At 40.7% G+C, this 24,134-nt stretch overlaps 1 protein-coding gene and 1 long non-coding RNA gene across 4 annotated transcripts; one reads left to right on the top strand and one right to left on the bottom strand.

Annotated features, from left to right (window-relative positions):
* The first annotated feature begins 1,345 nt into the window (after positions 1–1,345).
* TRAF6 (TNF receptor associated factor 6) lies at positions 1,346–22,710 on the top strand. Of its 3 annotated transcripts, none has more exons than XM_039730973.1 (7): positions 1,346–1,469; positions 9,324–9,647; positions 13,893–14,043; positions 14,651–14,809; positions 15,805–15,876; positions 17,219–17,296; positions 18,308–19,189. In XM_039730973.1, the coding sequence occupies exons 2-7, from the start codon at positions 9,355–9,357 to the stop codon at positions 19,187–19,189; spliced, it is 1,635 nt and encodes a 544-aa protein (XP_039586907.1). In that variant the 5' UTR covers positions 1,346–1,469; positions 9,324–9,354. The 3 variants fall into 3 exon arrangements, with proteins under 3 accessions (XP_039586907.1, XP_039586908.1, XP_039586906.1); XM_039730974.1 differs by having other exon boundaries at positions 1,368–1,469; positions 9,329–9,647; XM_039730972.1 differs by lacking the exon at positions 1,346–1,469 and adding an exon at positions 2,745–2,875 and having other exon boundaries at positions 18,308–22,710.
* On the bottom strand, positions 9,488–13,886 carry LOC120512563. The gene is made up of 3 exons (XR_005630045.1): positions 13,157–13,886; positions 9,965–10,092; positions 9,488–9,626 (listed from the first exon to the last, which is right to left on the bottom strand). It is a non-coding gene; the product is annotated as an uncharacterized LOC120512563 (long non-coding RNA).
* Positions 22,711–24,134: the final 1,424 nt, after the last annotated feature.

Raw genomic sequence — 24,134 nt, 5'->3', positions numbered from 1 at the left:
TGATAATGAGCCTAAGCCTTACAGATTTGGAAACCATTCTGAATAAAATAATTAATTTACTCTTGCAATAAAAATTCCAGATAAATTCCTTGAATTCTTAGTTAAAATAGGTTGGACATCACTGCCCTTAACACATCGCAGATTACAAAAAAAAAAAAAAGTATTTTTCAGACATACAGAACCCTCCATCTAAGGATATCTGTTTTGCAAAGCCACGCAGTGACTAATTTCCTCGTTTTACAGCTCATGAAAGCAGCATACAGTATGTTCACTTGGCAGGAGAAAAAGGGTAGTTCTGAAATTCGTCCAGTTGTCCAGGAGCGGGTCCACAACATTTCAATTTATTTATTTATTTGTCCTTATGTTGTTGTATGTTTATATATGTTGCTATTTCTTTATTGTGATTCTTTGGAGCCCCATCTGGTAGCCCAAGTATTTCTCTTTCCTAACTCTTTAGCTTCCTGGCAGGTCCTAACAAAAAATGTAAGTGTGTTTTGGTCACCAGCAGTGTCTGGCATAGCCTTGCCTTCATGAGCAGCACCCTGCAGAGGGAGACAGGCACTCTAGCCATGGAACAATCCATGATTTCCAGCTCCCAGGGAGCATGGCATGCAGACAGAAACACTGAAAATCCCCGGAAAATAGTGGGAAGAGTTTGCTGGATTTTTGTGTTAAACAGAGACTCTTGCCACGAAAACTCCCTGATGCAACCATCCAAATTCCCCTCGTTCGTTCCTACGGAAACGAAGCTGTCTGTGCTCGCACTGTCCCGGTGTTTCACTTCCTCACAACTGCCCGCTCTCCTGGCCACCGGAGCGGTTCCCCGCTGCTCCCGGCGGGCAGCGCACCGGCCCGGCTGCCTGCAGCAGTCCCCACGGCACAGCTGGGCCGGGGGAGGAAATCGTTTCTCAGGAGCATTTGGCTTGCTTTGACAAAGGGCTTTTTGGCGACTCCCGAGCCATGAGCGCACACAGCACCCCCGCCACGCCCCGGCGTTCAGCGCCTCGTCCTTAACAGCGCCCAGGGCGGAGCGGAGCGCATCCTAATCCTTCATAGAAACATCAGCAGCGCGGAGCTGGATCCAGCCGCTGGCGGTGACAGTTCTGTGCGTGTCCCGGAGAGGGGACAGCGGCCCCGCAGGTCCCCCAGCCCGCCCCGGGGGAGGATCCAGCCGCTGGCGGTGACAGTTCTGTGCGTGTCCCGGAGAGGGGACAGCGGCCCCGCAGGTCCCCCAGCCCGCCCCGGGGGAGGATCCAGCCGCTGGCGGTGACAGTTCTGTGCGTGTCCCGGAGAGGGGACAGCGGCCCCGCAGCTCCCTCAGCCGCCCCGGCGGCGCTGCCCCTCCGCGGCGGCAGAGGGCGCTGCAGCGGCCGTGGCGCCCAGGAGGCCGCGCTGGCTCCGAGCGGCTGCTGCGCGCTTCCCGAGCAGAAGCGGAAGCGGCGGCGGGCTGGGAGCGGCCGCGGGTCGCGGTGAGTCCGGCGGAACGCGCGGGGCGGCCGGGAGGGAGGGGGCAGATGCCGGCCTCGGGAGCGAGGGTCCGGCTGGACTCGGGCCGCTGCCGGTGTGTGGCGGCGCCCGGCGCGGAGCGTTTTACCCGGGACTGCCGGCTGGGGAGCGGAGCCGCCGCCTGCCCTGCCCCGCGGAGCCCTGCGGCCCTTTCCACCGAGCTCGGGGCTCGGCGCTTGGCCGCGGCTGCCGGGGAGAGCGGCCTGCGCTGGGGCAGAGCGCCGGCGGGGCTGGGCAGGCCGGCCTGCGCTGCTCCGGAATTGAAACCGCGGTGCGGGCTGAGCCCGGCCGGCCCGGGGCTCGCAGGCACGCCGGGTGGGGAACCTGGCCCGAGCGACCCTGCCCTGCCTCTGGCCCGGCTGGGGAACCTGGCCCGAGCGCCCCTGCCCTGCCTCTGGCCCGGCTGGGGAACCTGGCCCGAGCGACCCTGCCCTGCCTCTGGCCCGGACAGCGGCGGGAGCGGAGCTGTGCTCCCGCCTGTCTCGAACGCATCAGCTGAACTTGGGCTCTGACTTCCCCACTGTGAAATAGAGACACTCGGCAAATTATTCGGGAACGCGTTAAAGGGTAATTTGCAAGACAGGTTACTGTTTCTAAACCCGACAGCTCTTATTTTCTAGTAGAGATTGGCAGTGTTTAATATGTACGGTAACTTTATTAACACGAGTTAGAAATTATGACTTCAGTAGTAGTTTCCATCAATTTCGTCTGGCTCAGGCTCAGATAAGTCACGCTGAGTCTTTTCGTACTTAAACGGAAATCTCAGCTGTAGGTGGGAGGAAAATATTCTAATTATATCCCTTAGACCTAGTCATTAAAGCTTGCCGAAAGTATTCCCCCATGTTTGCCTGTGACACCTTCTGCACGCTGCCCCTCAGCTCTGTGGATTTTGTGGTGTCTTAGATACCACAAAAGTGGTGAGTGATTAATAAAGTATTGATTTGAAGCTTTGGGTGAATTTTGCACTGTGTTCACCAACTGTTAAGACTGTTAAAAGCAGCAAACTGCTTTGTCTTCCTGTAGAATGAAAGGCCATAAAACTTGTCCTTCTAGTAGAAGAAGGGGTGGGGGGGAAAATCACAGAAGGATGTTGATAAAAGCACTTGGATTATTTTATGTCATTCTGAGCATAATTCTTCTGCATATTCCACATTACCTACAGCTTTTCCCAGCGAGTGAAGATTCATGGAGCTCAGTCAGACCCCGTTGAATGAGAACTTGTCAAGACATAAATGGCTTTTTAAGTTTTGTAGTATTGCAACCCTGCAGTACTGCTTTCTATCTTAGAAAACTGCTCCTGTATTTAGCAAGACAAGACACACAATAGGCACCTATGCTGATAGAACTTCAGCATGAAAAAGTACTTGAGGTGAATGTGCAGTCTTTTCTTCACTTTTTGAACTTCCACAAGTTAATTATATCAAGAAGGGTGACTTTTGTATCTCAGTAGTATAGATTAGCTAAGCACATGTTAAAAAAAAAAGTTTTAGATCCTGTGAAAACCGGCCATAAAATATTCCGGGTATAAAGCATGTCAAAAAGAAAACAGAAGTAAATGTCAGGTTGAGTGAAAATGTTTTAGTTGTTTCAGAATGTGTGTTTAGTTCACTGTTTGCTTTCCCAGCGTCTCATCATTTTACTAATGCCTCATGCCTGTAGAGGTAGATGGTTATTAAGTGTAGCCTGGAGCCTGTGCCTTGTGGAAATCACATTTGTTCACAGCCATACCTCTCCCTGCCTGTTTTAAAGTGCTTTATGGGTCTTTACTTTGTCCCCACTAGGGCAGCATCTTGCAATCTCTGTAGATCTATTGAGGGGTATAGAAAGGCACAATGCATATCTCCTTGTGTTCTCAATGTGCAAAGGGAGAACAGAAGCCGGAGTCACTGCCAAGGTAAAGAGTTAATTAGTACTGTTCTTCTCACTAGCAGTGCTTCCCTTGTCTTCGTTATTCTGAACAGTTCCCAGGAAATTCTGTCTAAAGTTAATAAACTGAAGAAAATTTCAGGGAATTTTGGCTTGGGTTTGGCTTTTTATTATGGAAAAACCCATAGAATATCTTCGTCTTAGATACAGTATAGTATGTTTCCACTGCTCACTGAAATTAAATTTGTTTTGACATACTTAAATAGGATAAAATATGAACGGAACTGTGAGCCTGCCACTATCTAGTCTCCTAAGTAACATTCAAGCATGAAAATACTTACGTGATTAAAGCCTGACAGCATTCTTTACAAATAAAGAGAAATCACCTGGAAGGCTTCAGAAACCCCCAAGGGCTGCTCTGCCGTAGTCAGGAGCTCTTGGTAGTCTAGTGAGCTCTGAATCTTGTTTGTTTTTGCCTCAAACAAAAATTCTTCTTTGAAGTCAGGTTCACATGTTAAAATGGTATGACTGGGGTGGTTGTCCAAAAGACTTGGATGTCTGAACATTTACTGCTATTAGAAAAAAAGAAAGTTTGTATATCAACAAAACAAGCAACATGTTTGCAGACTTTTATAAGAAATGAGAATTTCATTTTTGCAGTTACAAGTTCTGCCTGAATCTCCTATTGCTTCAGCTTGTCTAGCCATTTGATAGCTTTGAAATGAAAGTGTTTTATAGGTATTAATTAAAAGGTATTATCATAATTCCATGTGTTCTGCCTGGATGAGGCCATAGTGGTGATAGCTACAAACCTCCTATTGGAAACATATAGTGCTTATCAGTTATCAGTAGACCATTGATTAATGTGCCTGGGAATTGGTGTTGCAAGTATTGCTCCATAAACAAATTATCCAAAGTCACTCCACTGGTCTGTCAGTCTCATGACCCAGAAATCTATACATACATATACAGGGCAGCTGAAGAAAAGAGAAAAGTTTGGTCAGTTTTTCTGTCAATGCAGTGCTAAAGGCATTTCCCCTGCTGGGTGTGTGCTGGCCAGGCTGCAAGGAGATTAATTATATTTGTGAACTTTGAGTAAGAAAAAGAATTTGGAATAGTCTTCTGTGTTGTTTCATTATCTATAAGGGTAGTCAGTGTCAATTTTCCAGAAGAGGTCATGTGGAAATTAATTGTATTAAGCACTTCCTGATGTATAATAACAATTTTCTCTTACAGCAACTCATACTTCCTTGCACGGTATTCCTTAAGTTAATGCTTGAAAATAGGATTTTGTATTTCAGTGTAAATAGTATACAATGCCTACTTTTACTTTCTCCCTAATACTCTTAATGATAGTGGGATTTTACAGGAAAACTGAAGATATTTTCTGATACCAGTGATTTTTTATTATTTAGAGGAGTTTGGTGTTTGAAAATCTGTAAGTCCTACCTAAACTTCATTATACTATAGGAGTTGAAAAATAAGAGTACTGAGCTTTGTTGTATGCATTAATTTAAAATATGGGTAGTTTAAATTCTGTTTTGAAGTAGTTTTTGTCCATCATAAGATACCTTATTCTTGCAGGAGTTTGCTCTTCTGGTCTGACAGTGCTATCTCACATCAGCCTAATCACTGTGTAATGTAGCAGTGTAAATAGCAACAGAGCACAGGTTAGTTAGGAAAGGTGTAATTATGATTCAAAGTTGGAAGAGTGGGATGAGGACTCCTTTTCTTTTAACTGTCCTTTAACTGTTTTCTGGGGCATGATAGTTTCTCCTTAGGGCATTCCCAGACTTCTGCAGCACAGGTAATGATCAAACAAGTTCTGTCCATTACCACTTGGCATGGAAAGCACCTTCCTTTCTGTTGGCAAACAACACAGCTGTTGCCTTGGAGAGCAAAATCAACCTTTGCCAGCCCAAGGCCTGGGTACCTCTGAGCCCAAGCTAAAGCCCATTATCTCCAGTCAGCAGGTCTGGCAGCACTTCCTAGCTCTACAAAAGAGCATTTCAGGTACATTACCAAATGTAGTTTAAGACTTCCTCTGTCTTAGAAACTTCACGCTAGCAAAAGCAAGAATTATCACATAATGATCCAGTTTAATTGCTGTTGTTCCTGGATCTGAAAGCTGGATGTTGTGGAAACAAAAAAAGGTACAGAGAGCAGTCTAGCAAAGTGTTTAATGTATTAAACGACTAACATTTTAAAAAAGGATAAGTTCTCAAGGCTGTGGTGTACACAAGGTATTTTAAATTAATATTTAGATATTGTTGTAATTGCATTTGAATTAGTTTTGTTCAGTACAGAGGAAGAATAGCATCTATTATTAATAAGAAATAAAACTGATGTGTTTTTTGGGAGATCTTAGTTTTATTTCACTGGCAACCTGTTTCATAATTAAAAACAAAGGGGAGCAGCTTGATTTGAATTTTAGGATGCATCCTAGTTTGGTGTTTAAAATCTATCCTTTTCCAGCCTAAGCATTTTCTTAATTCCCCAGGAGAGGAAAGTGAAAAACTGCTACAGTAAGCTCACAGATTGTCTGCTCTACCTTCACTGGGGTAAAGACCTGTCATTACCATGCAAATTACACTTTTCTGTGGCTGGTTTTGTCCTAGCACTGCTCTGTCCAAAAAGATTAAACCTATGTTCTGTTCTCAGAGGTAAAGTAGATTCCTTGTGCAGGAGTTACAACATGTAGAGAAATTAGTTTAAACTATGGTGGAGTAATAAGGCCTTGGTTAATTGTCTGAGTAACAGCAGTGTGGATTTTGATTTGGAAGATTGTGCCTTGCCCTACACCTAAAATATGTGTGGAGGAAGGAGGATTTTGCTCACAGAGAAGATGAAATGGATAAGAGGAGTAGGAGGACTCCTGTCTTAGATAAAATATGAACAAAGTTTAAAATCTGGCTCTTAATCACCTTAAGTTGTCTCTTTGTGTCTGAATTTCCCAAGTTAAAAAGATGTGCACTTCTTTTTTTGTGAACCACTTGGTCATATGCAGATAAAAAGCTCCATGTAGGAGTGGAGTATATCACTGAATAAGGGAGTTTTTGTGTCAGACTGGGATGTTTACTTATTGCAGTGGTTCATTCATTAAACTGACTCTAGTATGGCAGTTGTTTCTGTAGACTGAATATACATACCTGCTGTGTCTGTAGAAATAATTCAAATGGCCAAAAAGACACTGCTTGCATAGCACTTAAATCTATAAAGGTTCAACTAGTGAGATTATACCAAGTCAGATCCTGGCTTCTCCTTGTAAGAACAGAACTGTAAATAGTATGGGATTTTTTTCCCTGGGAACAGCCCAAGAGGAGTCACACACCTCTTTGCAATTAATGTGACAGCTGAATTTGACTAAAGCTGTTTTATACTTCTTTTTGTGACTTCCTGAATTCCTTTGTGACATTGCTAAAGGGATGTATGTTCCTCTTCCCTTTCTTAGTCTCACTAAATATATCTCTGTGGCTTAGAGTAATGTGAATTTTTCAGTCCTAGGCTGGCCTGTGGATTCTAATATCCTGCATACCAACATTCCCACTCCATTGACCCAATTTATTCCTGTGATTTTTCATGAAATGTGGCCCATGGACTGATCATCCTCTGCAGCAGTTGTTAAATAAGTTAACAGTGGAAACAAGCTGGGTTTCTTCTCTGGAGAGAGTAGATCTACTGATGGCAGGCTAAAAAAAATCTCTGTCATACAGAGCATCTTTCTGAGCACTGATTCCTCTGCATCCATTCTAAATCACTGGGGGAGCTGGTGTCTTTGTGGGATTAAACTGGTTGTGTCTGGACTATGGCTGGAGCAGCTGCTGGGAGCATGCTTGGCGTTTAGTTGGTATTGCTGTTGTGTTCAGGGCCTCAGTTATAAAGCCTGTTGTGGTGGATAATGTGTAGGGACAACACATTGGGGTGGAAAACAGGAGTGGAAGTGAGCAGCGCTCTTTGGGTGCAGTTGCAGACAGCTCGCTCTGGAGTTATTTCTGCAGAAAAGGAGCACTGCTGGCTAGTTCAGTACAAGTCAGAACTGTGAGCCTGTGCTTTGAGGCTCTGTACCTTAATGGTATTTTGGAAATGTCAAGAATGCTGCTCTTCAGATACTTCTCATACCCCTGCATACCCCAACCAGGTGGAAAGTCATATATTTATACAACAGAGTATATATTTATACAACAGAGTGTATATTTATACAACAGAGTATATATTTATACAAAGTTCTAGTTTGATTATTCTAACTATATCTAACCAAAATATGGTAACTTTGTTTCTCTTTAGATACATATACCTCTTTTTTTGGTCTGGATAGCTGGAAAAAATAGCTCATAGTATGCTATCATGGGCAGTATTGCCAGTTGTTTATCATGTAGATGGCCTAAAGCACATTCCTGTGATTTTTGCATGTGTTTAAAATATATTTCCCATACATGCTGGTTGAGGCCTTATGTGATTGTTGTTGATTTTGTGACATTAAAGGCGTCATAAAATAAATACCCAAATAAAACTACCCATATGTCCTCCTCCTATCCATGAACATTTTGTAAAAATGAGTTGTGATATTCAAATTCTGATATAGGCAAGAAAACGTTCAGTTTTGCGAGTTCATGGTCAAGGTAATCCTATTAATTCTTCTGCCTTTAGCATCTGCAGTAGTGATGCAGATAAACAGTTCTTATGATTCGTCTCTTGATTGGATTTCCATCCCTAATATATTTTAAATGACATAAAGGTATTACAGTGAATTCATTAGGTGAACACTGTGAGAGACTTTTGCCTATACTGCTGTGCAAAACATTATCAAATCTGGGCTTATTGGGCATGTAAAACATGCCTGGCTCCATAACCCTCAGACTACTCATACTACCTTGCACCTGGTGATAATCTCTGTGTTTCATAGAAATGTCATTTATAGAGAACTAACCACAGCAGGATTCTAAGAAAATGATTGTAACCATTAAAAAAATCAGGGGAGAGAAAGGTTTCTTGGTCTTTAGAATTTGTATTTGTTGTTAAGACTTTTTTTTAACGTTCTCTTACTGTGTGTAGGAGCACTAGCAATCTGTTTGGAGATAGCTGCACTTTTTCATTTGATACCTATGAGTTGTCCCTGCTTTGGAGGAGAGTTGTAAAAGCAGTCTTTAGTATGCCATCCACCACTCTTCAGGGAAAGGTGACTTTTATCTTCTGTTCTTACAATCCTGTCCCTTGTCCTCCTGCCAGCTGGCCTGCAAGAGGGAAAGGAGAGCAAGAGCTCTGTTTGACTACTAATAGTTTGTAGATAGCTTTTGAGCTGTGGAATTATTATCCTTATCTCATGTGTAGCTTCTTACTCAATTTAAAGTCCTATTGGCAGTTCTAAAATGTTATCAGCAGTGCTGTATATTTGAATTGCATTTACAGCACATCAGCTGCTTGGTTTAGGTACTTGGACTTATATTTTATTTGTGTTCCTGCAGCTAAGTCGGTTTGAAATCTGTATTGTGAATTTCTTAATACAGAAAATACTAAATAACATATATACACTGCAAGGAAAATATGGAATTGAGCAGTTGTCCTCCAAGAAAACATGATTCTGTACGGCATTTTTTCCACACAAAATCTATTTGAATGTCTTTAGAAGTAAATCGTATGGAAGGGATAGAGAAACATCTCCAGTAGCAAGGACAAAGAGGAATGATTCCTCTTTTACAGAAATCAGTCGTATGAAAGAGATTACAGAAAGCGCGGGGGGTGTTTGGACTATGCTGATGCAGTGTCCTTTCCTACATATCACAAGATAAGCAAAAAAAAGATAATGCGGACAAAACAAACCCAGTGATTTTGAACAGAACCAAATCTGCTCCAGTACTTCTGGTCGGAAATAAATTTTGTCCTTGGCTGGGAGGGGAGGGTTCGAACCACTCCAAATTAACCCGTGGTGTTTTTTCTGTTGTTCCGTGTCGCAGCGCAGAGCCGTGTGGCCGCGGCCGGGCTGCCATGAGCTTGCTGCACGGCGGCGGCAGCTGCGGGGCCCGCGAGGCGCCGGGCGGCTGCTGCGCGGCCATGGCCAGCGCCTGCAGCGCCGCCAAGGACGAGGCCGGCAGCGCGCCCGGCGCCGCCGGCAGCGCGCCCGCCTCCTTCGCCGACGAGACGCAGGGCTACGACGTGGAGTTCGACCCGCCGCTGGAGAGTAAATACGAGTGCCCCATCTGCTTGATGGCTCTCCGGGAGGCGGTGCAGACGCCGTGTGGCCACCGTTTCTGCAAAGGCTGCATTGTCAAATCCATAAGGTAAAGGAAAACTTGTGGAAGCTGTTTTTAAGAAGAAATTCGTGTACCAGAGCGGTTTAAGGTCAATCCAAACTGCATAGAGCTGCCCAATGAATGCTAACAGAACTGTGGAAATTTATTATTCATTAAAGGTGCTGTACATGGCCAGAATATCACAAGTTTGGAAGTTTTATGAGCTTTAGACAGTTTGCCATTTTCACAAATTACCCAGGTTATGAATCTAAAAAATCGATTAAACTTCAAATAGTAATTAAAAAAGGAAATGTAGACATGTCCCCCAAATAAATTCCATTTCCAGCTCAGGATCATAAAATTACCTGTCTTTTGCCTATGATTGTTTCTCTTGATAACTACAGGAAACTACAGACAGCCTGATTTCTTGCTGCAGATAAGGCAATTCATGCATTCAATTCTTCACTCTGAAATTAGCTGCTTCCTTTTTGAGCTGGAAGAGAGAATGTGATGAGGGAATAGTTTTGAACAAAGCATTGAGAGAGGAAACCAGGTGGCATATGAGGGACAAGGAATAAGATACAAAGGCAAGAGCAGGCTGGCCTTATAAAAATGGATGATTGAAAGAGCAAGAAAGGGCAGAGAGTACCTCGTAGAGAGCACTTGCCTTAAGCCTGGAATGAAGTCATCAGTGTCCCACACGTGTGAGTGAGTATTGGATTACATTGATAGATATTATGCTATAGGATTTTTCCTTCTCAGCATAAGCCCAGTTTTTTTCTTAGCAATTGCTCAGATAGCTCAAATGTCACTTTGCTAGGAATTTATATATTCAGTTCTGTGATATGTAGAATTGGCTCATTTTCAACCTTACTTTGCACACTATTTATAAAGATCATTAAACTGTCTTCATTGTTACTGTGGTTTGCCCTGGCATTTATTTTATAGCATGCAACATGGACAGTGCTTTCTTGATTTGTCTTTCATGCCATTTGTCCATAGTTCTTTTCCATTTCTTTTTCTTCCCTATCCATAATTTGTAGCTCTCTAAATGAATAGTATGCCAGCAGTTATGTTCTCTGAATACAGTGTTTTGTGGCTTCTCTGTAGTTTCTGCTACATAAATTCTCTGGAAGAATTTCTCCATGGAAAGGACCATGACTAGAAATTTCTGCTTCTTTTATGCCTTTTCTGTATTTTACTTCATTTCTATGAATAGTGATGACTGTTTCAGTGAATACTAAACAAGGTGGAAAGCGTTTTTTTCTTTTGAGACTGTAGATGATCAGTGTAATATTCCAGATGTTTCATTGCTATTAAAAGTTTTCCCTCATTCCCCACTGAACTCTCTCTTTAGAGGACAGTCTGAGTGACTGTTAAAGCAGGGAGGACAGCTTGAAGTGCCAGACCTCTCTGAATCCCTGCAGGGCTGAACTGCATGCTTAATTGGTATCCATAGATCAAGCTATTGATTTGGATTATGTAGTGTCTGCAGTATGGTATTGATTTGCAGTATGTACTGTCTACAGTACCAGATTGATTGAGCTATTGAGAAGCTTCTACAGAACTAAAATGACAAGAGAAAGGGATATTTTACATTCTCTAAGTACTGCTTTTTTTCACTGATTGTCACAGCCTTCATTTGACCAGGAAAAATTGCTTCTCTTTATTCCTTATTTCCCCACTGTCTTAACTCAAGTGAACACAGAGATTATGGATTTTAAATGATGAAGAATGGACAAGCATTTTTTGAGTAATTGCTTCTTGTGACTTACACAAACAATTGTAGTTGCTTGTGTTGAAGAAGTTGTGGCTGCAACTAGAAAAGAATAAATTGGAAAACCTTTTAAAAACTGGACTCTTCAGTCTTACAGTGTGAAGGACATGATTAGATGAGATTTGATCACAGTAATTGTTTGCCTCCCAGAAAGTCTTGGCAGCTTTTTAAATAAAGCTGTCTGAAGTGCTTTGAAGTGCTATAATTCATGGAAGAGGAGAAGCTTATCTACCTAAGTAACTACAAATGTGTTTACGAATGTTACTTGTCAACAAAATATATTGCTGGAAATTTTAGAAGAACTAACTGCAGGTGCAGTAGCTAATTCAATTTCATTCCAGTCTTCTCCTGTATCTTAGGGCAAAGCTGATTTAGGGTTTGTAGTAGAGCTTGCCAAATATCAGAACCTCTGTTTATTGGAAAAGCAGAGTTGTGAGGTAACAAGGAGCAGCAGGGACATCTTTGGGTGCTGGCAGTTCCTCCAGCAGCTGGCATGGCTGCACTTAAAGTCTCTGCCAACTGTCTCAGCTTGTCGGCTAAACCGCTCACTTGTTAAAATCACTGGGCAGGCTTTTCTTTCAAAATTATTCTTGCTTTACTCTTGATACCTGTATTTTAATCTCAAGGGAGTTTACAGGAATATTCATTGTACTTTGTAGCAGATGGCTGTTGTTTCACCAGTACTGTTGTGAGTGGCAGAGTGCAATGTGATAAATTATTCCAGCATAGGAAAGCTTTCACTGTAATGTAAGCTAGAACTGAGGTGCATAAATTCAATTCTGTCACAGGAAATATATAGCAACATCTTTGTAGATGGATCTTAGCAGTGTTTTAAACACAATCCTGAGCCTTGTAAATAGTATTTGAAGCCTGTTTAATATCCTAAAATGAGTTATTGCTTTTTCCTACTACACTTTCCTACTTTGGAAAATTGCATTTCATTCCTATTTTTCCCTTTATCTACTAGTTATTTAAACTGGGGATTTGGTAATCATTATTCCAAATTAATCTGTTGTTGGCTGCTCTTATTTATGATTCACTTTTCTTTGTAGAAATAAAGCTGCTGTCTTATCAGCAGACCTGTTGAGCTGTCTTCATACTCCACTAAACAGCGTGTTTGTAACCAAGCTATACCTGTGAAAACTGATTTCCTGTAGGTTGTGAAGTGAGGGAACATTTCTAGCTTGTGACAAAGATCACACTGGTCATAGCTCAGGGAGCTCTGAAACAAGACAAGCTAGCTAGTTCTTTCTTGCACTTGTTTAGGAGTATGATTCTCAGGCATGTGGTGAGCTTGCTCTGCAAGCAAAATTGTGAAAGGAAGTTCATTACCTCTTTTTGAAGTGGCAACTTTACCTCCACTTCCTGTAGCAGTGTTGCTGATGTAGTTGCTGAGCAATTATTTCCTTTTCCAGCAAAGAACATAAATTCCTTCCTGGTCTCCACAGCCCACTAGGTTCTACTTCCTCTCGTGCTTGCAGGCAGTGACAATGATCTGGCCTTTGATCCTTGCACCACAAGCGCTCTCTGACATTTTTCCACCCCATGTATTTTCTCCATTTTATTGCTGTTTCCATTAGCACTCGGGAGCTTTGATCCCTCATGCCTCTTTAACTGCATTACTTAATTGTGAATCAATATGTTAGCCTACTGCTTTCAGAATGAGCTGATACTGGAAAGTTTGTTGGAGGTGATCCCCTTTTTTACTCTATTTCTAATGATTTTTGTACGTACACGCAGGTAGACAGAACCTGATGAACTGGAACAGGCTGTTAGTTACCTTGTGGAGATTGCAGGCATCCATCTTCCATGAGATTCCAAACCTTCACCAGTTAGCACTGACTTCCAGTCTGTTTGCTGTTAAAATAGCTTCAGATGTAACACTCAATTCCAAGTCCAGTGTAATTTTCATAGTTACTAACAATTTTTGTGTCTGAAGGTTTTCACCCTGTTTGCTGGGTGAACAACTGATCAAATGGTTGTATAACAAAACCAGCAGACTGAGCAGTGTGTAATGTAGTGCCAAACAGATGAAGTCAATCTGGAAAAAAAGACAGTTTTGCTTTTTTTTTTAGCTGTGATCACCTTGGCTGTTTATAAAATGAGAAGGAAATGAGAGTAATTGTTTTGAAGTAGTATGTGAAATATTCTTTGATGTTTGAGCTATGTGAAGTACTTGCAGAAAAAAGACTGTAAGTTCTTAGTGTCTTTACATATTCCTCAAGTTTGTTTCCAGAGTACTTAACATGCCGTTTGTACAAATAAAATGTTTTTGAGTTTGAAAAGTGCTGCAACCTCCAGTAATGCCACCTCCAGTGAAACTGTGTGTTTTCAATTTTTCTGAAATACATTTCATATTTTCTGGTCATTGCCACATAAACACCATTGTTTTTAAAGATCTTACTGTGTTATTATTTGGCCACTAATGTCTTGCTGGTGTAAAAATATTTTAAATTAAGTGCTTGGAATTCTGTTGGTAATTTTGGAATATCTTTCCTTGCTTTTCTGCATTGTAGAGATGCAGGCCACAAATGTCCTGTAGACAATGAAATTCTGCTTGAAAATCAACTTTTTCCTGACAACTTTGCCAAACGGGAAATCCTTTCATTAATGGTCAAATGTCCCAACAAGGGCTGCAGCATGAAGATGGAGCTCAGGCACTTAGAGGTGAGAAGCAGTTTTGAAAATATGGAACCTTGTTTTCATGGGCAAGTAAAAATTTGAAATAACTTAAATAGATGGTCATACCTCTCATTTATGCAGTATGACTCGGTGCATTTTTCTTTCAAGACTATAGCTACACATATTGGTTTTTAGTGAGTATTTAATTGTAGTTAGGTGATTCTCAAGAGAACATCACAGTGCATGACAATTGTACTAATGCAACTTTCTGCTGAGGATCATTCATGTCTGCCTTTTGATCAGCTATATCCGTGCTTCACACAAGTTTATTAAAGTCAGTTTAATAGTCTCTCAAAGTAGCTGCATATATTAGTTGAAATAATTGTTTTGGAAAATAATATATGCAGTTAAAAGGATAAATATAAAACTAAATTTTTACTGATAGCTTTCTTAAAGCTCTGAATGCATGAAGCCCTGACCTTAGTAGTGGGACAGTAACAGGCTGTTGGTAGAGTCAGCATAAGTGTATAAGGATTTCCTTGCATGAAGGGAGAATTGTGATTCTTTTGTCTTGCACTGTGCTTTCTCTTGAAAATGGATGAGGTGATTGTTCTGATTTGAAATATCAAATCCCTCTTCTGCCCTTGTGCAGGACCACCAGCTGCAGTGTGATTTTTCCACTGTGGAATGCCTACAGTGCCAAGGAACCTTCCCAAAGAACCGTCTGAAGGAGCACATGACCCAAGAGTGTCCGAGGCGTCAAGTGTGTTGCCCAAACTGTGCCACGTCTATGGCCTATGAAGATAAAGAGGTATTTGGCAGGAATCTCAGTTTGTCAGCCTGCAAACATGGGTTTGCTTGGAAAGGGAACAGCAGTAAAAAAAAAAACAAAACAAAAAATAAACCACCCCAAAACAAACAAAAAAAACCACAAAAGAAAAAAAAACCAAAACAAAAGAAAAAAAAAGAAAACCAGCTGAAAGGTTTTGGTCTAGAAGAGCTCTTTGTGCTGCTGCACAGCTGAGAAGCTGCAAACTCAGAACGTGAGCCTAGAACAGGCAAAAGCTGGGGAGAGATTGTCCTTAAGAACAAACTTATGTGGAACCTTGTGGTGTGAGGAGTCTTGTGGACTTGTGTAAGAACCACTGATTTCTGACCTTACCATCAGACAGGCTGTATCTACTGCCCATGGAACACAAAAAGCAGTATTTGCATGTGCAGTTTTTATGCCTGGGAGAGAGGATGTACCAGGAGATAACTATTTTGGGGATATCTGCTACCACACAAGACCAAGATAATTTCTGAATTCTTCTCCTGGCTCTGCATTTTTCACTCAGGTGATACTGAGGACAATCCTTTTGCTGCTACCATTTCTTTATCTCTATATGAATGTGTTTTATCTCAATGACTATTGAATGTTCTTGGATATTAATATTGTGAATTGTCAATCAGATGTACCTCATATAGTCCAACAATACAATTAAAAAACAAACAAGTGCTTTCATATATTTCTAGTACAATTGAACATGAATTTTAGAAACTCATGGTTAAAATCAGATTTCTTTGAAGCATAAGAGCTTTAGGAAATAAAATATCTACAGCTTCATGAATCTCTTCTATAAGTCCAGGAAAAAGCAGTAATGTAAATCATACTGTTTAGGGTAAAGGGATTCTCTTTGTTTCACAGCTGCAAAATTAGGTATAAATAAAAATCTTATATCTGATCATGGGTGATTAGCCCTCTCTTAAATTGAGTAACTTTACTGATGTTTTCTCCCCCGTTTTTTTTCTGTTTGATCACTTAAGCTTCATGACCAGACCTGCCCACTTGCCAATATATATTGCGAATATTGCAACACGGTGCTCATCAGGGAGCAGGTAAGAAACTCCCTTTGCCTCTGTTTATTCCATGTCAGATGCTTCGTTTTTACATTGCTTCTTTAATCTGAAATTAAACTTGGAGATACAGGTTGTCTACTAGCTGCTAAATCCCTACTTGCCTCTCTGAAAATGTCCAGTGCAGGTGTGATTCTCCCTTAAATGCTGCTGCAGCTTGCAGTTGCAGTCTGGCAAACCTCGGTAGGATTTTGGCTGCACATCACAACGTTCAGCTGTACTGCTTCTTGACAGGGGCCATGCTGCATGTCTTTGATCTTGAATGGAGTTGAAAAAATACCAACAACTGCCAGTGGCTGACATTACAAGAAGAGGCTTTGATTTGGGCAGAGGGGGGAATTTTTGTACTTGGAAAGCCACTATTGGAAAGTGCTATAAGTAAATTGACTATCAAACTGGGATGCTGGCTGGAATTCTGCTTGTCCATTACTGTTGTAATAGCCATTATTATTTCTTCTGTTCAATAATAACCTAATTGGCAGGAAAATGATAAATATTGGTTTGTTTAATTTGGGATGGCAACTAGGTTGATGGCCTGGGTTAAAATAAAGAATGATCTTGTAAAATTGCAAAATACTCTGAGAAACAGGATTGGCTTAGTAATTACAAAGGGAAAAGTCTGTTGTTAGGTAGAATAATGAATTGCAGAAGTGGGGAACAAAGAATGCTAAACATTTGTAATAATAGCTGGTCTTTATTAGCCTTTTGCTTCCTCATGATATTTAAACAAGGCAAACACCCGGGGTTATATAAACAGGGATTCGGCCTGTGAAACACTGAATTATCCTTTGCTCTGTTTAGGGCTCATAAGGCATCAGCTGAAGTTGTTGTGCTTTTGAGGGGGAGGGTGGATAGGCAGGATCCAGAGCAGTGAGATGACTAATCCTGGATCTGGAAAACGTGGACCACAAAAAAATAGAAGTAACTTGAACTTCTTGAGGAAGATGATAATAAAGAGTGACACAATCAGCATTGTGCAAGTAGTCCTTCAGAAGGGAAGGAATTGAGTGTGACCTGGCTGGAGGGTAGGCTAGAAACAAAAAGTGTTTGGTCTGGCAAGGAAACCTGAATACTTTCTGAGGCCTAATATAAGAACAAAGCCAATGAATTGTTACAGTACATACATGTGGGATGGATAATTTGTATCATCAGCTAACATTTCTGTTCAAAACTTCCATATTCCGTTAAGAACTTATGTAGATATAAACTGATCTGACTTCAGGTACATTTTGAAGTTTTCTGTTCAAAAACCATCCAGCTGTATCCTTTCTAGATAAGAAAATACTCTCGGTGGAGAAGTAATATCAAATCTGATTTGTTTTAGATGCCTAACCATTATGACAATGATTGTCCTACTGCCCCAGTGCCATGTTTTTACAGTGCCTTTGGGTGTCCTGAAAAGGTAAGCGTTTTTTCAGTAACTTCTGAATTGCAGACCTTCTGCATGATTTTATTGATTGCTTTTGTAATGTGTTTTCCTAGTCTGGTCTCATTCACCAACCCAAAATCCTCAATGGTGTGTGGTTGTGCGATTTTTGTTTGGAGGTATCCTAATTCTAAAGCAGTGCATGTTGATACTTTGCATTTCAAAATTGCTTTTTCAAATTTAAAAAGCTCTGTGAACAATTTGCTTGATGACCTTGGTTTTATTATTTCATGTTTTCTCAACTTTCATGTCAAAAAGTAGCTTCTGGCATTTCTTACAAAGTTGTGACCAAGTACACTTATGACTCCTAGTGTTCTATGAAGAAAACCAATTTTTTTGTTTTCTACAAAACCTGAATTTTTTATCATGAATGCTCATTAACAAGAAGGTGACCCTGAATACATGAGAATTTAAATTTTCTTGTTTTCCTGGAGATGCTGCAGCTTCTGTAAAAATGCAATCAAAGGTTTCCTTATTAAACATTACATAGAATCATGCAACTATACAATATCCTGTTGCTAATGATAAATATTCTAACAAGAATATGTTTGTGACATCCCAAAGTCCCATGGCAACAAAAACAATAATGCACATATCTGATTTATATTGCAGTCATTTATGTCAGTTCTATCTTAACTTCTCAGGTTTGCAATTTAATGCTGAAATCACCTCATATCTTTTGTTGAACCCCAGCTGTACTGACATCAGGCCAAAGACACAAAGACCTTAAAGGTCTTTTCCAACCTAAATGATTCTGTGATTTGCCCACTGGTATTTGAACTACTTTTTCAATTTTTCCTAACAGTGATCTCAAATTTGGAGCTCTCTATTGATAAAGCGCTATTTTGTCACACCTTTGTCCTTGATTCACTGCAGATTTTCTCACATGACAAAAGCAACTCCTTGTTTGATTTTCTTCAGAGCCACATTTAAAATGTGATTGCAGACGTTTGATGTGTTCCTAATGCTCTGTCTCTTAAATCCTAGATGCAAAGGAATGAACTGGCACGACATATGCAGGAGTTCACTCAGGTTCACATGAGGATGATGGCTCAGAGTTTTCAGAATATCAGTGTTACTGCTGCAAATCCTGTACCCTTCCTCAATGGCATACCCTTTGAGCCTACCCTCTTCTCACACGTGTCACATGCTGCATACAACTGCAATCCAGAAGTTGAAAACTTCAAGGAAACTATTCAGCAGCTGGAAGGTCGTCTGGTGAGACAAGATCACCAAATCAGGGAACTCATTGCTAAAATGGAGACTCAGAACACTCACATGGCTGAACTCAAACGTACTATACGAAATTTGGAGGGAAAGATTACTGAAATGGAGGCACAACAATGTACTGGTATTTATATCTGGAAGATTGAGAACTTCAGTGGACTGCAGAAAGCCCAGGAAGAAGAGAGACCTGTAGTGATACACAGTCCTGGCTTCTATACAGGGAAGCCTGGCTACAAGCTGTGCTTGCGCCTGCATATCCAGTTACCAAATGCTCAGCGCTGTGCTAATTTTATCTCTCTGTTTGTGCACACTATGCAAGGGGAATATGACAGCCACCTGCCCTGGCCTTTCCAAGGCACCATTCGACTTTCTATTTTGGATCAATCAGAAGGCCCAGAAAGGCAGAACCATGAAGAGGTGATGGAAACCAAGCCAGAGCTACTGGCCTTCCAGAGACCGACAATTCACCGCAATCCGAAAGGTTTTGGTTATGTGACTTTCATGCACCTGGAGACCTTGAAACAGAGAACCTTCATCAAGGATGACACGCTCCTGGTGCGCTGCGAGGTGCTCACGCGCCTGGACTTGAACAGTGTCCGCAGGGAAGGCTTCCAGGCCCGCAGTACTGATGGAGCCATGTAGCCTGCAAGTCTTAACAGAGCAATGGAGCTTTGTTCACGTTTTTCCACATGGATCACAAAAGAGCTTCATTGTCCACAAAGGTTGGGTTTGTAAAAGATCATGATTGCCAACACAGTTGATCTTCACCTGAATGGAACTTTGTTGTTGCTGGTATATTTTTCTCTATATGAGGTCCTATGTTTAAATATTTGGTAAGGTTCTCTCTTAAAGTAATAAGCTACTTCTGTAGCAAGCTAAATAAATGAAGTGTGAATCAAAACTTAACTGCCTACAGGAAAACCCTATTGCAGAACCCATGCATCTCAGCCTGTTAAAACTTTAGTCATATCAAATAGACCTGTAAGTCTTTTCACCTCACTGCCTTGGAATAGATGCTGTCGCAGGGAAGGAATGAAATTAATAAAGATTAGGGATTTTTTCTTCCTTATTTTTCACAGAGCTTGGGAAAGGTGAGAGAGTTTCCATATTAACTTATCTAGAATTTTGCATTGGCTATGTGTCTCTTGAAGTTTGAAGTTAAGGTTAAGACTTTGTTCCTGTTACCAAGGGTTCAGATATGCTTTGACCCGTTCCTCCTTCAGGAAGTTGCATGTTGATGCAGAGTTGATGTTGGTATTTCCAAAAGATACGAGGTAATGTTGTGGAGAAGGCTAAATGACTCTGAGCTGAGTTCACTGAAGAAATACTTGTAATGTGGTCAGAAGGTGCCTCTCTAATTCTCTTTATTTTGATAAATCTTTCTAGATATGTGTGCTCTAGGCTCAGAATGTCAACCACAATCATCAAGAAATATGAAAGTTTAGCATTTGAATGAAATCCCTTTGTGCTGGTGAGATCTCCTAGTGCTGGACATGTTTCAGATTGTGAGTGCAGACATGAGCAAAAGGATGTACTGAACAGACAGGGTGATGCAGAATTTGTTTTACTGTTATTGAAACCCAAATTTGTACCAAAGCTGAACTTGTGGCCTGCATCTGTTCAAGTGATCTCTTGGTGTTGTGGGTGATGCACCCAAGTCATCCCTTGTGAATTCTCTGTGGGCAGCTGGCCATATCAGCATCCAGCTGCTGTGGGTATTTCCTGTCCCTTTAGAGTATAGGAGCTGGGCCAGCTCAGCAATTTGGATGTTAAAGAAAGCCTATTAATTCAGCATTGTGAGGAAAAATTGTAGTCCTGTTTGCTTTTGGGAAGAAAATCTGGCTTTCATAGTTACTCATTTATCAAACACTAGATTCGCTGTGTCAAAGAGGTTCCTAATGCTGTGTGTATTGTTTTCTGTACTGATTGTATGCCATGTAAATGTTAGTTTTGACCAGTCATAGCTGAATAGTTCAAGTATACTGGTGCTAAAAATTTTAACTTTCATGGTGCTGATAAAGTTCTGAATCTTGTCTTTAAAAGGAGGGAAGGAAGAAAAAAGTTTTATTCACCCCATAACCTAAGTACATGTCCAGGTACTGAAGAAAGAACTAAACGATGCATGAGCTTCTGTGTATTATTTATCCAAACTAGTGAAACAACCTAAAGACTGGAGGCACTGCAGCTTAAGAGATACTGAAGAGTGTTCCAACTATCTGGCACCATCAAAGCAATACCAGTGTGGAAAGGGCGCATTGCTTAATATAAACAAGACTAAAGAAAGACTACTACACTTTAGTGGTTTGGGAGGATATTCTGCCTGCCTGCATGAGAGATAAAAGTTCCAGGACCCAACCTACCACTTTGTTCATCATATCCAAATGAGTAAAATTTCTTCTGCTAGTAGAACCTATCAGATGGAAGAGGGATTGTGTTCAATGGAGTGTTGTCACTACTGAAACATGGATTTCCTGGCTAATGGTAAATGTAGTTAGTTGTTGGTGACTTAAGTTGATTCTCTGTCATTAGGGGACAGGTGAGCATATGTTACTCAAAATAGGGAAAGAGCTCAGATTTAAAACCAAAGTAGATTTTATAATGAATAGCCTCATCCTATCAGCTGAATTGTTTTGGAGTGTCTTCAGTTGGAGCACTCCCAGTAAAGCCATTCTTAACCAAAAGCTGTCAATGTCCATGGCAGTGTACAGAGCCACTCTGCACAGAAGGCACTGTACACGTGTTCTCCATTTTCAGGCTGTGTTACCTATCCATGTTTTTTCAAGACTCTCAAAAACTGCCATTCTCTTTTGTTTCCCTTCTTGTTTTTTTGTGGGGCAGGAGGGGAGGGAGGGGGAGAAAAAACACTTATCCTACTCCAGGTCCTTCCTCAACCCTGGAAATATAAAATGTCTTTGAATAGAAAAGAAAAATGTCCTTATTATCTGTTCAGCTCATTTGTACCCAAGACCCACTAAATGCATTAACACTTTCTTTGCTTTTGAAGATTTGCATTTTGAATGGATTTTTTTGCTTTGAGCCTTATCTGCTAGCTCTGATGTACTTTTGCCTCTGAGGAGGAAACTCCCTGTGGTGGCAGGGTTTAAATGATTCAGATTAAAATTGCACAATAGCACAATCCAGTAGGGAATAGAAGGCTACTGCATGTATAATTCTGTGTTGGCCATAGTAATATGGATGCTTTATTCACTGCTGCTATTCTACTGGTTTTATATTTTTATATTACCAACTAGAACTCTTGAGTGATGAAAAATTACTGTAATATCAGAGTATTACATGAGAGACTGTCAGAGCTAATTTTCTAAGTATCAGTTAAGTCTTACTGTCATAAAAAAGATTATAAATGTTAATGAAATATTTATTCATGTACTTGTTCCATTTTCCTCTTTCCCCTTTCTCCAAATCTTCTTTTGAGAACTTGTTTTACCATGGTGGCCTGAAGTATAATTGATAGAACAATTTAAATGGAAGGAGAAAGGTCTGCAGCATTGAGTTGTCTCTGAATCAAAGAAACATTTTAATTAACCCATGTCCTATGTAACTTGTTCAGCAGTGGGGTTTCATTCTGTAAATCAATGCTTTGCAGCATTACTAGATCTCAAGGTGGTTTAAAAAGTGTCTTAGCTTATTTAGCTTCCAAATTTCTGTTGTCTTTAACATGGTTTAAGTCACCCACTCTAGTATTTTCAGAGCTGCTATAGCACACATTTTCCACTTATATTATGAACATGTTATCACTTTGCCTCAGAATATCTTCTCCTGCAGGGCAGGGAAAATTATTTTGCTAAAAATGTTGGTATGTAATGTATATGTGGAAGCTCAGATAATGTGAGATGTATAGAGTTGTTTTTTAAGCAGTTTCATGATGTGTCTGGTCATGTTTGCTATCAAGGGATTAAATTTGATAATGAAATCAGGGTGACCATTCTGTTCTTATTTAGAGATGGCAGCAGACCAAATACATTGATGATGGATGCAAAAGATTATTCTGTGTCAATGTTAAAGGTTTGTATTTGTTTGCATTTGAACAAAATGAGAGTATTCCTGTTCCCTTGGATGAATTGAGTGATAGTTTAATATATTTTGTAATTAATGCACAGCTATATTTCTGACAAAACTTTAAAAAATAAACTAATTAAACTGTGCACTGCGTGTTGCATCTTTATTCGTGTGGAGGGCTATTCAGAAATATTAACTGATACAGGAATGCTGTGGTAGTGTCTCTGTCTTGTGGGTTTCAGAGGTGGGTGGTATCATAGCATCAAGAAGGCAAAGAATGTATTTCAAGATAAAAACCTTTAGCATTTATAAAGTGTGTTGATGGTTTTATTAATTACTAGAAGATACAGCTCATGTAATAAATAATAAACTAAGTGTTCTCATAATCATCCTGTAATTTAAGATGTAACTGTCAAAAAATCTGCACACTATCACCTCTGGCCACATCTGCTTGCTTGTTTCATTTGTCATAAAAGCAACTATGGCATAAAAGCTGAAACTTTTTTGCAGGAGACTGAGATCAGAAACTAGAGGGAATACTTCTGTCAGTAAGAGAGGTACAGACTTTATTGCAACCTGATTTATCTCAGCCTGGATCTGTTTTTAAAGGCATCTGCAGGAAGGGATATTCAAAATCTTAAGATTCTTCTGAGTAACGTTAGTGGTATTGCAGCAATGTGCTCTTAATGTCAAGTTAATTATGACTTTGTCTTTCATCCAGGTTGGTCCTAATAGCTTCTATGATTAACTGATAGGAAGGCTTGTTCAGACTTTGGTTCTCTGTTGTGTTAATCCATTTTTAGTGTTCTATATTTTAAGTGCACTAAAACCTTTTGGTGAAATGGAGTAATAATGAAAAGGAAAAAGCTGGCATTTGCAGCTGCCCCAGGAATGGAAAGTCCATGTGCAGAAGCAGAAGAGCAGCAATATAGGAGCATGTTCTCACCTGTGTAAGTAAAAATGTACGTGTACCTTTCTGAAAAAAAATGGCTGAAGTAGATATGGACCAGGATACTCTGACTGGATATTTTCTTGAACAAATACCTGTTCATTGCAGTGACTTCACAAGAAGAATGTGTTTGTTTTAGCTAAAATCCTTAACTAGTGCCAAGCCAGTTGCTTTGCCGCCTTCCTCATCCCCAAAAAGCAGGAGCCCAACATCCTAGCTGTTCTGGCTGGAAAGAGAAACTCTCCGTGCCATTCCTTACTACACTGTGCTGAACTTCAGCTCTTCTGGGCTGTCTCTCATTTAGGAACTGTGACTTATTTAGTCTGTTCCAAGACAGCATTTACAGAAGTCAATAGAACTTCCTGAAACAGCCCTGAAAAAGGTCAAGTGTGGTATTGGCATATGCAGCAAATAGAAGGCAATACAAAGGCAAGTTAATGGACCAAAAATGGTGCAGAGGGAATCTAAGGCCTGTCTGGATGAAATGAGTAAGAAGGCTGATGAATTCTGCCTGTTACTCATCTTGGATTAAAAAAACCTCATACCACTCAAATAGGAAATTTTTATGCTAGCACAAAAACTTACCAAAGGAAACATTTCCCTGGCACTGTCTCACCCTCA

This window comes from Passer montanus, unplaced genomic scaffold (genome assembly GCF_014805655.1).
Source record: "Passer montanus isolate IOZ18808 unplaced genomic scaffold, ASM1480565v1 scaffold75, whole genome shotgun sequence".
NCBI lineage: Eukaryota > Metazoa > Chordata > Aves > Passeriformes > Passeridae > Passer > Passer montanus.
The sequence above is the reverse complement of the archived record's forward strand: the minus strand, read 5'-3'. Positions and strand labels throughout refer to the sequence as shown.